We start from the raw sequence: 13,916 nt of genomic DNA, 5'->3' as shown, positions 1-13,916 counted from the left end.
CTTTTAACTCTTCAAGAAATCGCCATTAAAATTGAATGACTTTTTAACTCTTCAAGAAATCACTATACCTATTAAGTCTCTTATACGTTGTCTTCTAATGACAATATTGTACATTTGAATTTGGTTTAGAGAGCATAAAACTCTTATCATATGTTCTTTCAAGCATTTCTTTACATTTAGTTTTTTCATTTTTTGCTATCACTCAAATTATATTCTTAAATTGATGTTTAAGTGTTTGATCTCTCACATGAAAATATACTGCTAAAATTTTGTTTTTATGAACTTATTATGTAGTTTTTTAATTTCAAACCAGAGGTGATGCTTTTCCGGACCGTTGAATAGAATTTTTAATAGAAATTGCTCCAATACAAATGAGGTATGCGGCATGTCTCTCCAACAATTTTGTAATTTTTTGCATGAGTAATTTTTAATAAATTTGATCAACATTGGATTATTGTATTTTTAATTAGATGTTAATAATTTAATGCATGTGTATTTTACAAAGTAGAGCCTCCTTGATAGCTTTAGTTTGACGATGAATTATTGAAATTATATTTTGCTTTAGTCTCCTAGATTTCGAGTTAAAAAGGATAACTAATGCTTCTCCCTCAGCAACATCGAGCAAAAGAAATCGAGAAAATCTCTGAAGAAGACATATTCTAACAAATGAGGTAATTTAATTTAATAGGAATGAGTACTTAAAAATCAAATATGAACAACATTAAATTTATCTTTCTAAATAGGGATAAGAGTCTGAAAAATATCCCAACTTTGGTCGAATTTGTTGTTGCGATACTAAACTTTCATGAGGACTTATTACCTCTCTAGACTATTTAATAGTGTATTTTTTACCCCCTGAACTATTTAATAGTGTATTTTAAAGGTATATATGTGCCCACGTGGATACATTACTATTTATAATTTTGCATTATTTTTTATGTCCACGTGGACAAATATATATGTTTAAAATACGGTATTAAATAGTCTAGGGAGGTAATAGGTCCTCATGAAAGTTTAGTATCGCAACAATAAATTCGACCAAAGTTGGGGTATTTTTCAGACCCTTATCCCTTCTAAATATGAAAAAGGAATAACAATCTTAAAGAGAAATACATATAATAGAAATTGAATTTGAATATAACATATAAGCTGTAAACGAGATTATTAGTTAGTGATTAACAATTTTCACTCCTAACATGTTACCAATTCTCAAAAAAAAATAAAAAATCACTCCTGACTCCATCAATATTTCCATTTTATAACTCAAAACTATTATAGATAAAAAATTTATTATCATAATAATAAAGAACAAAGGTGCGATGTACGTTACCAGAAACTAGTTACAACAAGTACAGGTACATGCTAAAAGTTAACTTTGTTTTCTGAGCCTGTCTGTACTATAATATCATGCTAAAAAACTTAAACGATTAGAGAGAACACACATTTATTTACCTAACTAAGTCTTGATCAGCACAAGAATCCGAGTTTATTACTTGACAATGAGCTTGGCCCTAGCATGACCTCTGTTTATCTGGAATTGCTCTGTGATGCCAAGATGTGCCATGAGAAGCCAGACATGAGTAAGAAGCTCTCCTCCTTTACGTAGTTGTTGAGCGTGATGGTTCCCTCTGCAATGTGTAGCAGCATAAGCAAGCATTTCCACCCATACTTCACTGATGATTTCCCATTTTCCCTGATTACCCTTTTCTTGCAATGATTTGGCAAGTATGCACGCGTCAAACAACACGCTCTTGCTCCTATCCCCTTTCACTTTTGCAGGTCTAACTTCAGTATTCACTGTTAGCAACTTGCGACTAGCTATAGTTAAGTCTTTTCCGAGTTTCCTCTCTGTAAAAAACTCTTTGGCTTCAGCACATGTGTCTCTAAATCTGATCATCCCAAGTCCTATTGGCAGCATAAAGGGGCATACTACTAAAAGATACAACATATAATCTGATAACTGCTTGCTTTGCTTGGATTTGTTGGAACGAGGAGTTTTTCCATCGTCAGTGTAATAGCATAGATCAGTAGCAATGTGCCAAATAAGGAAGCTTTGATCAAATTCTACCTCGGTAGACCAAACTAGGGAAGAACAGTCATTTTTGGTAAGTGCTGTAGTGCCTCTACTTGTGCATAAGACTGGATGATCAGGCTCGTTATTATTTTCTCCAGCAAACTTTTGGAAATGGTTAAAGATCAGCTCTTTTAACTCCGGGGAGACTAGTTCATACTTCTTGTACATGTGTTTTTCCAAGAGCTCATTGATTTGAAAGAGTTTTTGGAACCTGTAGCACCGGGGGGGCTTGAACTCAACACAGTAGCTCAACAAATTGTATTGGGCTGTGCAATTGGACCACCTCATTTTATTTGATCTTTGCAGACACAGCTTGTTGAGGAGGAACGACTGGTAAAACTTTCCGTCCTGTTTCCCTTTGCTCAGCCAATTCTTTGTCCAGTCTGAGTTCAGCAAAACGATCAATGCATATATTTCCAGGAGAAAGGCCACCACCAGCAGCAGGTAAGTGAGAATCAAGTCAAGTATGTGGTATTTCGATCTTTCCTTACATAAAGAAAATGAAATCAAGCTAAAACAAGTGCAAGAAAAAGTAACCACACGAAGAATGCAGCCTAGAGGAGTAAAAATAACGGGTGCTTTCGTATAGAAGGTATCATATGCAAATCCTAACTCTGCCTCAATCACATCAAAAGCTTCTTTTGGAGGAAGTTGCTTGAAGTAAAATTGACTGTTGTCTCTGTCCTGGAAGCTAAGGATGAGATCCACAAATAGACGTTTAAAAGTCTGGAACTGATCGAAAGCTTCAGATATCAGCAGCAATTTATCTCTACCAGTATGGTAAGAATGATCAATTGGAAGTGAGATTTCTTTAACCTCATCCGCCATCACGTAGAAGCCCTCAGCTTTCTTCAAAGTATATTCCTCCATGAATTTAGCATAATTTGGTCCAGGATCAGGGGATGTCAGCATTGAGTCCCTGAGATTCTCGATTTTTGCTGAACGGAGAGCACATGTCCGCTCAGAGAACTTGATAAGACCAGATATGAAGATGAATAAGCTTAGAAATGGAAGCCAAGAAGAGCCTGGCAAGGACACAAGCAAGATATAGAATGTTAGTCCACTCTGGATTATCAGACCGACTAAATGCCTTAACCACAGCTCGTTATCCTCCAATGAATAAGCCGTGATAGTATCAGGACCGCCAAGATGCAGTAGCATAAATGGCGCCCAGAACGACATCAATTCATCCTTTAAGTTGTCATCAACACTTGTTTGTTTGCATTTATCCAACGTATTCTGAGAGATGATACCTAATGCAACAATAGCAATCCAATCTGCTAGTAAGTAAGATGTCCATAGAGTCATTCTGATCCATAATTTCGCCACACACTGCCTGCGTTTGCCAAAAAGAATAAGCACAATCTGAAAGATGAGGCTTCCTAGAATCAGCACTTCTACTTCCCAATCTTTCCATGCTTTCTTCAAGCTGTCCGGAATAATTTCAATTAGCCTTCTCCTCTCAGCATTAACAAATATTACACTTGCAGCTGCCAAAACAAAGATAAATATTAGAAAACTAAGTCGGAATATTGTAAGAATATGGCACCCGAGCCTAACTCAACCCCAAAAGCTAGCTCACGAGGGGAACATTTCCCAAATCCATATAAACAAACCATCAGCCCATTTCCCAATCTACATGGGACTCTAACCCACTTTAACACCCCCCCCCNCCCCCCCCCCCCAAACCCCTTCACGCCCAGACCCGACTAGACCGTGGAACATGAGCCCAATCGGAAGGAAATAGATCTGGCTCTAATATATCATGTAAAGATATGACACCCGAGCCTAACTCAACCACAAAAGCTAGCTCATGAGGGGAGAATTGCCCAAGTCCATATAAACAAACAATCAGTTCATTCCCCAATCAATATGAGACTCTAATCCGCTCTAACAAATATAAGGTGGGCTCTTCATAATATAAGGCACAATGAGTATGGAAAAGGGAAATAAATATAAAGCAAACCTATATCATTAGAAAAACTCCACTCTTACAAAACAACACACTATCCTCCCATATATATATAAAGCAACAATATTAACCATTAAACGTTCAATTTCACGAACCATAATTACTAAACATTCTCGAATGACTCTAACAACACACCTAGATTGAGTAGCAGACACTTAAAACTTTAAGTTCATATTTCCAACACTGACTTTGAAGCAAAATTAGATGAAGCAAGAGCAATAAGCAGAAATAAACAGTACCTAGTAAAAGCATGGCTTATCGATAAATTGCTTCCCGGCAGCTAGTTACAGCAATGGATGAAAATGTTACTACTACTTAAAATCACAGGTATTTGGAAAAGAAAGAAAAAGGAAACAACTTGGAAGTACCATTAGAAGACTTATTGAGTCAACTTAGTGTGTGTGTGTGTGTGGGGGGGGGGGGGGNGGGGGGGGGGCACAAACTAGGAACATAACAAGACTTGACTATTAAATAAAGTTGACTCGGACTCACAAAGGGACGGAGGTAGTCTTCAGGATATGGGTTCGGTAGAACCCATTAGCTTGGGTGAAATCATGTATATGCCCGAAGAAATTTATTAAATATGTACAAAAATTGAATTTAGAAACCTAAACGAGCAGTTGAGTTCGTTGTCCTAGAATCCATAACCTATAAAGTTCAAATTATTTATGGTTTGACATTCCTTTTTACATGATATTGATTAATAGCTCATTGCATTTAAAAAATAATAATTCTTGACCATGAATATTTACCTTGCATTTTGAAGTATCTTCTTGTAATATTTAAGATACTAACTAATACATTTAGGGCCGTTTGGTTACTGATTAGAGTTATACAGGTATTAGCTATGCAGGGTTTAGTTATGTAGGTATTAGTTATGCAAAATTTAGTTATGCAGGGTTTAATTATGCAGAGTTTAGTTATGCAAGTATTAGTTATGCAGGGTTTAGTTATGTAGGTTTTAGTTATGCAGGTATTAGTTATGCAAGGTTTAGTTATGCATGTATTAGTTATGTAGGTATTATTTAGTTATGTAGAGATCACAATACATAAATTATTAACTATTAAATATTGAATTTATTGTAATTTTTTTATATATATACAGTAAAACCTCTATAAATTAATATAGGTAGGACCATGAAGATTTATTGTTATATAGAGATATTATTTAATCGATAAATTAATATTTATTAATTTAAAGAATGATTTGAGATTTGATGAAGGATAATTTTAATTATATCAAAATCATTGTATCTTACTAATTTATGTATCATAGTTAATGGTTTCACATAACAAAAATATTATACATAAAGTACAACGAATACATCAAAATCATTGTATCTTAGTAATTTCAACCTTGTGATGTTGTGATAATAAGAGCTTTCAAAATGTATTATCGAACAAATTTTATCGTAGGATATTAGAAGGCTATGAAGTGGGACAAACAGATCCAACAAAGATCAATGTTTTGGATGCTATAAATTTTGCAATCCCTGTTTGGACAATAAATGTTCAGTAAGAGACAATAACAAATTGTTTTCGACATTGTAAAATTCATTCGCGGAATGCAATCTCAGAGAATTTGAATGAACCTACTTGTGAAAACGTCATTCATGAACTTGAGGTCATAATTAATGATCTCGGTTACCAAAATAAAATGGATGTCAATAACCTGTTGGATTATTCGGGTGAAAGTGATGCATGTTTAGAGGTCCAGAGCTTAGAAGAAATTGTGGATACCATCGGAAAAAGCAATGTTAATGATGAAGTTGAAGATGATACTATACCTTTGGAACCAGTTACGCGTAAGGGAACACTTATCGCATCTAGAACTCTTCACAATTTTATGGTGTAGTTCGAAAAGACAACACCGGAGCTCTTGGATGCAATAAGAAAAGTTGGAGATGAGCTTCAACTAGATTTAAATCATAAGAAAAATCAGAATACAATAGAATCATATTTTACTAAATTGTCTTAGACATATTTGTACTTTTAAAAAATTATTAATTTATGATATTAATGGGACCATGTATTTATATAGAGGTCTTCTGAAAATATAATATCTTATTATCTTATCGAAATTGGTGACTTTTTCCATTGGCCCAAGTCGAGACCGGAGGAAAATATTATTTTAGAGAGATTATTAATATATATATATATATATATATTCTCCCACTTTTTGAATAAAAAGTAAAGAGAAAAAACTTCCCTCTATGCTTAATTGGGACTGCTATTTTATTATTTTGTTATTTTTTTATGTTTATAAAAATATAAAAATAAAATATGATTAATATATCTTAAGTACATTATAATATCCTATTTTATATAATGTAAATATTCTATTAATATGTTGTACATATTGTTTATACATTTTTAATATATCAACTATATAAATTATGTATAAATTCACATCCTAAACAAAATAATAATACTTATTAATTCAATAAGTGGAATATATTTAATAATATATAACCTTAATATATGATTAACATATGTGTCAGCAAAATATATACAATTCAATTTGTAATATTAATAAAATATTACATTTGGATTTCAAATGAAAACAGGAAAAAAAATGGTTGTTTGTGAATTAAAAAAAAAAAAAGTATAGTTAGGTAAAGTTTTCAATAAAAAAGAGTAAAAATAAATCAATAAGGGTGAATGTGTAATTTACTATTTTAATACATGTATAGCTAATACCTGCATAACTTATTCCACCTTCTACCCTGCATAACTTATACATAGATTCCCTCATAAGTTATGTTGGTATTAATTATGTAGGACTACAAAGAACACAACCAAACACTGCATAAAATTAATATATGAATAACTTTTATACAATATTTGGAATCCTACCAACCAAACATGATATAAGTTATATTGACTTTTCCACCTAATACAAAACTTCTACCAAACGTAGTAAAAACTAATGCAACTATTTATACATGAATAAAATGCAACTTATATAGTAACCAAACCGCCCCTTATATTACTAACCTAAGTGAAGCAATAAAATGGTATGTTGAATTGGTTGACTAACACATCATTTACATATTATTTCAAGTATTAACTGGTGAAATTATTATTTTTTCCATGTATAGGTGAATTTTTTGAGACGAGGGTCTATCGAAACAACATCTCTACCTTCTGAGATAGGGTAAGGTCTACATACGTTCTACCCTCCCCAGACCCCACTTTGTGGGACTACACTGGGTATGTTATTGTTGTACAATCTCTTTCGAAGAGGTATTGCACAACGAGTAAACTAATCAATATTAGTAGGAGAAGCAAATTACTGCTTTCTCTCTAAAGACATACATTTAAGCAAATGAATACAATGTTTCATGGATATGAGCATAGGATCTTTTGGAAACAATCTCTCTACCTCCACGAGGCAATGGTAAGGTTTGTGTACACTCTACCCTTCCCAGACCCCACTTTGTGGGATTTCACTGGGTATGTTGTTGTTTCATGGATATCAAGCACGAGAAAGTTCTGTTTATATTAGAAATTACAGGAGAATCACACGTAATCATTGCAAAATTTAAAATTGTTACGGAGGATAATAAGGGCCTCACTGAGTAGACTTAAAATACATAACTAATGCATCAGATGAAACTGAAGTGCAAATTATTGAAGCATTGCTTACCCAGTAGCTAACTACTGGTTAGCATCAAAAGTTTCAATCTGATAACTGATGATGAATGGTAACGCAGCTCTGATTGAAGAAGCCTTGGAGATACACTGTTCAGAATCTTACCAAGCTACTCGTTGGTGTGACTTTCATCAGAAGTATGATCAGTATGCTCCTATATACTGCCACGAAGAAAAATGTGTTTTTGTAAGTCCATTGATCAACAAAATCTCGAGCAAGAAGCATAAATATTCAAACCTTGTATATTATGGAAGGAATGGTGCTCGTAAACTAGTTATTTGTCTCGACAATAACATAGAGAGTTTAAGGGAGAAACTTACCGGTCAGGGGGTAAAATCATAATCTTTGAAAGTGAGAATCAAATCTCGACGCCTCATGAACTTATTGACATTCTGTTTGAACTCTTCTGGCATGTTGGTTATGATCAATTCCCTGAGACTTGGTTTTTTCCTCAGTCTTTCGGGAATGCTCATCAGTTTATTACAGCATCGGATATTTATCTCTTTGAGCTTCGCCATTGCCGCTTCCTCCACATTCCACTTTTCCAAGCTCTTAAGTTTCCAAAGCTTTAGAACCCGAAGCTCTTTGAATCCTCCCTGAAGGCACACCATTTCCTTCCCCATATAGGAATCAGCTAGAAGCCTGAGGACATTAAGATGTTCAAGCTTCCCAAGAATCGGCATAGGATCCTCTGTCAGCTTTGAAAGAGATAATGTGACTACTTTAAGCCCTTGAGGTAACTTTTCAGGCAGATTTGGTAATACACCTAACAAGTTTAGGTGGGAAAGATTATTCAGACTTGACAGATACAACGACTTGTTACCAAATCCTACATCATTTATGGATCGTAACCTCAAAGATTGAAGAGAAGTTAAATTTGAAATCCAATTGAGAAGGTGTTCACAATTGCTCAAACAGAAAGTAATGCCTGCCTCTCTAAGATTACACAACCGATCCAGTCCATTCTTCACTAGGCTATCATCATCTACGGACAATCCCCACAGTGTAAGGAGTGTAGGCAAAGAATCGGTATCTGAATGCTTTGGCATGTCAAGACGGATGTGACTGAGATTGAGATGCCGCAATTTCTTTGATTTCCAGATGGAGGTGGGTAAGTTATTTATGTTAGTGTGCTTCACATCTAATGTCTCAAGATATGGCAAGTCACCAACGGACGAGGGAAGAGCATCCAAGAAAGTCCATCTTAATCCTAAGTATCTCAAGTGAAATAAATCACCAAGATTCTCAGGTAAACTTGGCTTATACACTCCTTCCAGATCAAGCACCCTCAGCAATCCGAAACCCTTAGTAATTACACGGCTTAGAAGGATGCCTACTTCCTTGGCTGGGGTGTCTTTCCTCTGGAAATTGAATGATAAGTAAGAGCGAAGATGTTTAAACCGGGAAGCATCACTATAAATATTCTTACTGCTTGCATGCTCAACAAGCCTTCTAACATTCAAGGGAAATGAATCTTCTGTGCTACATGTACTGCAGTGAACATGGAAAAGCCTGATGTTCTGGGCCTTAGGCAACAGATAATCATGGAGAACGCCTAGTAACCGACATCTTCTGGGACTGCCATCAGACCTAAATTTGGATATCTGAATCAAGCTCCGCTTGACTAGATAATCAAAGTTTTCTTGTACCACATCCTCCGGGAATTTACCTGGTTTGTGGTTTACAAAACCCTCTGAAAGCCACAAACGAAACAGCCTCCTTACCGGAATGTCGTACTCTTTAGGGAATAGCACCAGGTAGAGTACACACAGTTTCAAATGGTCAGGCAGATTCGTATAGCTAACGGATACAATGTCCTTCGTTTTCCAGTTTCTGCGCAGTATCTTTTGAAGATAATCAAAGCGATTGGTATCTCCCTCGGTCGACAACATGCTGCCAAGAAGGACAGTATTCAAGGGGAGACCACAGCAGACCTTAAGAACTCGCTGCTTCAAATCTTGATGTTCCTTTCCTTCTTCCCAAGTATCCCAACCAGCTTTCTTCATGAACAAGTTCCAGCTATATTTATCACTCAGCTTTTTCACCTTATGGATACAATTCGGAGGGGATACATACCACATCGGACTAACACTGGTGGTGATGAGAAGTAGTGTAGTTCCATTTCGACTGTCTAAGAAAACAGATCTCAGCCCTTCCCACATCTGCTCACTCTGTACGTCATCCAACACAATCAAGTAGTTTTTTCCATTTAAGCACTCCAAAAGTCTAGTTTCCAGCTCATTGGTAGTTAGATCCACAGAGTCCTTGGAATCCCCCACCTGTTTTAGCAAGTTCTGCAATACATCTGATTTATTAAACTCTTTTGAAATGGTGACCCATGCACATCGAGACTCAAAATGATTTTTGATTTTCCTACTTCTGTATACAGCACGAGCCAAAGTAGTCTTGCCTGAACCCATCTCACCAGCAATTTGAAAGATCGGGGCCCTTCCATCATCAGCTGTCATGGTTAGTCTTTTCACTAAGTCATACACTTCTTGTCTAATGCCAAACATCTCCAGTTCTTCGTCATCATAAGAATTTGTGTACATGAGTCTGGCTTGTGTTTCACGGTCTAACCACAAAGACTTGTTGCTGATGCACCTCAGAGGTATATTTGTAGACATGAGTTTTGCTTGTTTTTCACGGTCTAACGTCAAAGACATGTCGCTGATACACCTCTGAGGTATGCCAAACATCTCCAGTTCTTCGTCATCATAAGAATTTGTATACATGAGTCTGGCTTGTGACTCACGGTCTAACAACAAAGACCTTTCACTGCTGCACCTCAGAGGTTTTTTTGTAGACATGAGCTTTGCTTGTTTTTCATGGTCGAACGTCAAAGACATGTCGCTGGTGCACCTCTGAGGTTTTGCATCTACCTCCCGTACTAGTTCCTCTTCATCACTCTCTGGGATCGCAAGATAACTACATCGTGCCACTGGACTTGTTGGTCTGACTTTTGCAGAATCCTCATCGTTGTGATCTTCAATATCTCCATCTTCAGCTTCCCCACCATTCTGATCACCCATATAGGTAGTTGTCCCATTGCTACACGCGTTCTGTTCACCAGTACCTTTGTGATTTTTATTGATCACCCGTTTAATGTCTGAAGGGATTCTCTTCATCTTCCTTCTCAGCTTTTGGCAAGCCATGAAGTTCTTGAGAGCCACAGAGTGATTCATAAGGAAGCTCCATTTCTTGTTCTGACGGGCGATGCCAAGGGCAAAAGACTCAACAGTGTCCTCAACATGGTACAGACTATGCAGACACTTTTCAGCCCACTCCTGGAATTCTTTACTATTTCTTTGCTCCTCGCTTGTTTCAGCAATGACACCTTGCATTTTTTTTAAGGCTTCCTCTATCACCGTTTTGTCCGTTATCTCTTCAGACAGCATATCCTTGAGTTTCTCTATCACCACAGAAGCTACTGCCGCCAGCTCCATTTGTCCACAAGGATGCAATTGGCAAGAGCAACAGCGAATATTAGAAGATCCAAACCTACAAGTTGATCCGGTGAAATTTTTTTAAAAACCACAACAACAACTGGCGAAGGTAGAGTGTACACAGACCTAACCCTCGGCTCAAGAAAAACAGTCAAAATTGTTATAAGACAAGGGACCTGAAATTCACTTAAGACTAGTTTAATTAAAGCAGTGAGCTAAAATAGACATTTTTTCCGTTCTTCTTCTTCTCGTGTTATTGTAACCACGATTGTCGTGTTGAACTCACACTCAGATATAAACAAATTAAGGATGAAATGTTAAAAAATACTACCTAGTACCTACAAATATCAAACAATTTAATAGTGCATTGTATTAATTGAAGGTTAAATGTGTTTAGTCGGATCAAGAGGATGGAATTCACCAAAAATAAGTGTAAATATTCGACACAATATGAGCAAATTTCCCTTTACCAAGGCTGGGAGTTATACACGGGATAACGATAATCTAGTTCAAATCTCTTTTGGCTACTACTAGTTCATGTCCAGTTGCATATTTGAACTCATAGCAGCAACTAAATCCATAACTTTAAATCCCAATAAAGTTGTCTCCGTGTGGCCTATAAGGCGGAGGTACGAGCCATGGAAGCAGCCACTAATGCTTGCATTAGGGTAGGTTGTCTACATCTACATATGTTCCTTGGATTCTCCAAAAATGTTGTTGCACCCGTGTCAGATCCTTCAAAAATGCACCACTTTTGGAGGATCCAACACGAATCCGTCGATATTTTGAAGAGTCCAAGCAAATATAGGTCTACATCACACCCCTTAGTATGTGGCCCTTCCGGGGACCCTTTGTAAACATGGTATGTTTTACGCATTGTGCTGCTCTAAATGCCAATTATCCAAGACATAGATCTAAGCAACTCTAAAACATTAACCAAACCCATCTACAGATTAAGTCACATTTACATCATGAAACTCAGAATTCAATACTAATCCCTTCACCACACAACAACAACAACATACCCAATATAGTCCCAGAAAGTGGGATCTGAAAAGGATAGAGTATACGCTGATCTGACCTCTAGGTAAAATGGTTATTTCCGATAGATCCTCGGCTCAAGACAAAATTAGTCTAGAAAAAAAAGTAATGGAAATAAAGAAAACAGACAGTAATAAAACAACATATAGTAGCAAAACAATACTACAACAAAATAATACTATAATCAAATTACACGAAACAATATATTTATAAACAGAAATCAAAGAAGAAGAAACAAGAGTAATACTATGACTACTAGAATGGACAACAAGTCAATACCCTAAGCCCTTCACCATATCAGCAAAAAATTGGCTATAATTATGGAATCAGTACCCATAAACAATGTAAATCAACAATCTACAATAATTTTAACCATATATAAACAGTATCATTTTCGTCAAAGAGCCAAAGTTTTATATGAGCACAGTACTATAAATTTACGTGTAAAAATTAAAAAAAAATTGTAACAAATAGTAGATCCGAACCCATAACTTTTAAAATTCCAATGAGTTGAATACTAAAAATTCTTTAAAAATTAAACTCATAAAACTTAAATTCTAAATTTACCTCTAACAATATAGTAGCAAAATAAGAAAAAAATTTATGAACAAATCAACATTATAATTTTTTGAGAAAAAAAAATACCTGAAAAAGAGCTCTGCAAGAAAACACTCTTTGAGAATTGTCTAATGAAAAGTGGACCACAAAGACTACCAATCTTTTTTTTTTATAATCGAGAAATTTTCGAGGGCCAGTGACACACGATTCAAAAGAATAGTAGCAATAATTTTCCAAAGACTAGTAATAATACATTATTCGAAATTCGATTAATAATGAACTCGTTACGAAGATTATGGGAAATTGTAATAGTAATTTCGCCACGAAAATGAAGTCAAAAGTCAAGCAGATTAGGTGCAAGTGTTCCGTACAAGTTTTATTGGAATTCCATGCAAATAATTGAGTTTTTTTTAAAAATGTTCTTTTAAGTAATAAAAAGTATTTTTTTTTAAATAATATTTGTATATAATTTAGATTAATATTACAAGAGGCATGGGTGGGGATGGAGGTTGTGGGGTAGGAGTGAAAAATAATTTTTCAATTTTTTTTATCCAGTTGAACATGAAAAAATTAAAAATATTTAATTTCCTCTGTATCGAACACATCAACCTAGATGACAATTAATTAGTTTATCACTTGTGTATTACCATTTTACTTTTTAGTTAAATTATGGATTGATTATTTATACATATTAAAATAATTTTTTAAATATAAATTCATGATTTGAGTCGAATTTGTAACTTTAAGGATGATTTCGCCCTTGCAATGAAGTAGTTGTGTAAATACACAAGATTTATGAGTTTGAGTTTAAATTTTAACTATAACACCTTTTATTTATCATGTTTTGTTCTGATATATTTTTGAATATATATATACTAAGGTCTTCATTTTTTTTAAAATAAGCACTTTTAACTTTTCAAAAGCTCAATAAAATCCTAACTTATATTTGGTCCCCAGTTCACATTAGGACAAATTTGAATATTAAACACACTCCTAAATTAGTACTTACTAAGAAATGACAGTAATACTTATTCAAAAAGTGATATTTGGATTGACTTGGTCAAAGATGCCTTTAATCTAAAGTATAATAGAGGACAATATTAAATCTTTTTAATTTCTTCTAAAATTTATGAATGTAGTTAAAAGCTTAACTTTAATATTTTTTTTTGG

General features: G+C 35.0%; 2 protein-coding genes across 2 annotated transcripts; both read right to left on the bottom strand.

Annotated features, from left to right (window-relative positions):
- Nucleotides 1-1,272: 1,272 nt before the first annotated feature.
- On the bottom strand, nt 1,273-4,393 carry LOC125862522 (uncharacterized). The gene is made up of 2 exons (XM_049542617.1): nt 4,286-4,393; nt 1,273-3,564 (listed from the first exon to the last, which is right to left on the bottom strand). Exons 1-2 carry the CDS (start codon nt 4,296-4,298, stop codon nt 1,490-1,492), a joined length of 2,088 nt encoding a protein of 695 aa, XP_049398574.1. The 5' UTR covers nt 4,299-4,393; the 3' UTR covers nt 1,273-1,489.
- Nucleotides 4,394-7,937: 3,544 nt separating this feature from the next.
- Nucleotides 7,938-11,592, bottom strand: LOC125862533 (probable disease resistance protein RF45). The gene is made up of 2 exons (XM_049542631.1): nt 10,564-11,592; nt 7,938-10,380 (listed from the first exon to the last, which is right to left on the bottom strand). Exons 1-2 carry the CDS (start codon nt 11,145-11,147, stop codon nt 8,025-8,027), a joined length of 2,940 nt encoding a protein of 979 aa, XP_049398588.1. The 5' UTR covers nt 11,148-11,592; the 3' UTR covers nt 7,938-8,024.
- Between the last annotated feature and the right edge of the window lie 2,324 nt (nt 11,593-13,916).

Source organism: Solanum stenotomum, chromosome 4 (assembly GCF_019186545.1).
Source record: "Solanum stenotomum isolate F172 chromosome 4, ASM1918654v1, whole genome shotgun sequence".
Lineage (NCBI taxonomy): Eukaryota > Viridiplantae > Streptophyta > Magnoliopsida > Solanales > Solanaceae > Solanum > Solanum stenotomum.
The sequence above is the reverse complement of the archived record's forward strand: the minus strand, read 5'-3'. Positions and strand labels throughout refer to the sequence as shown.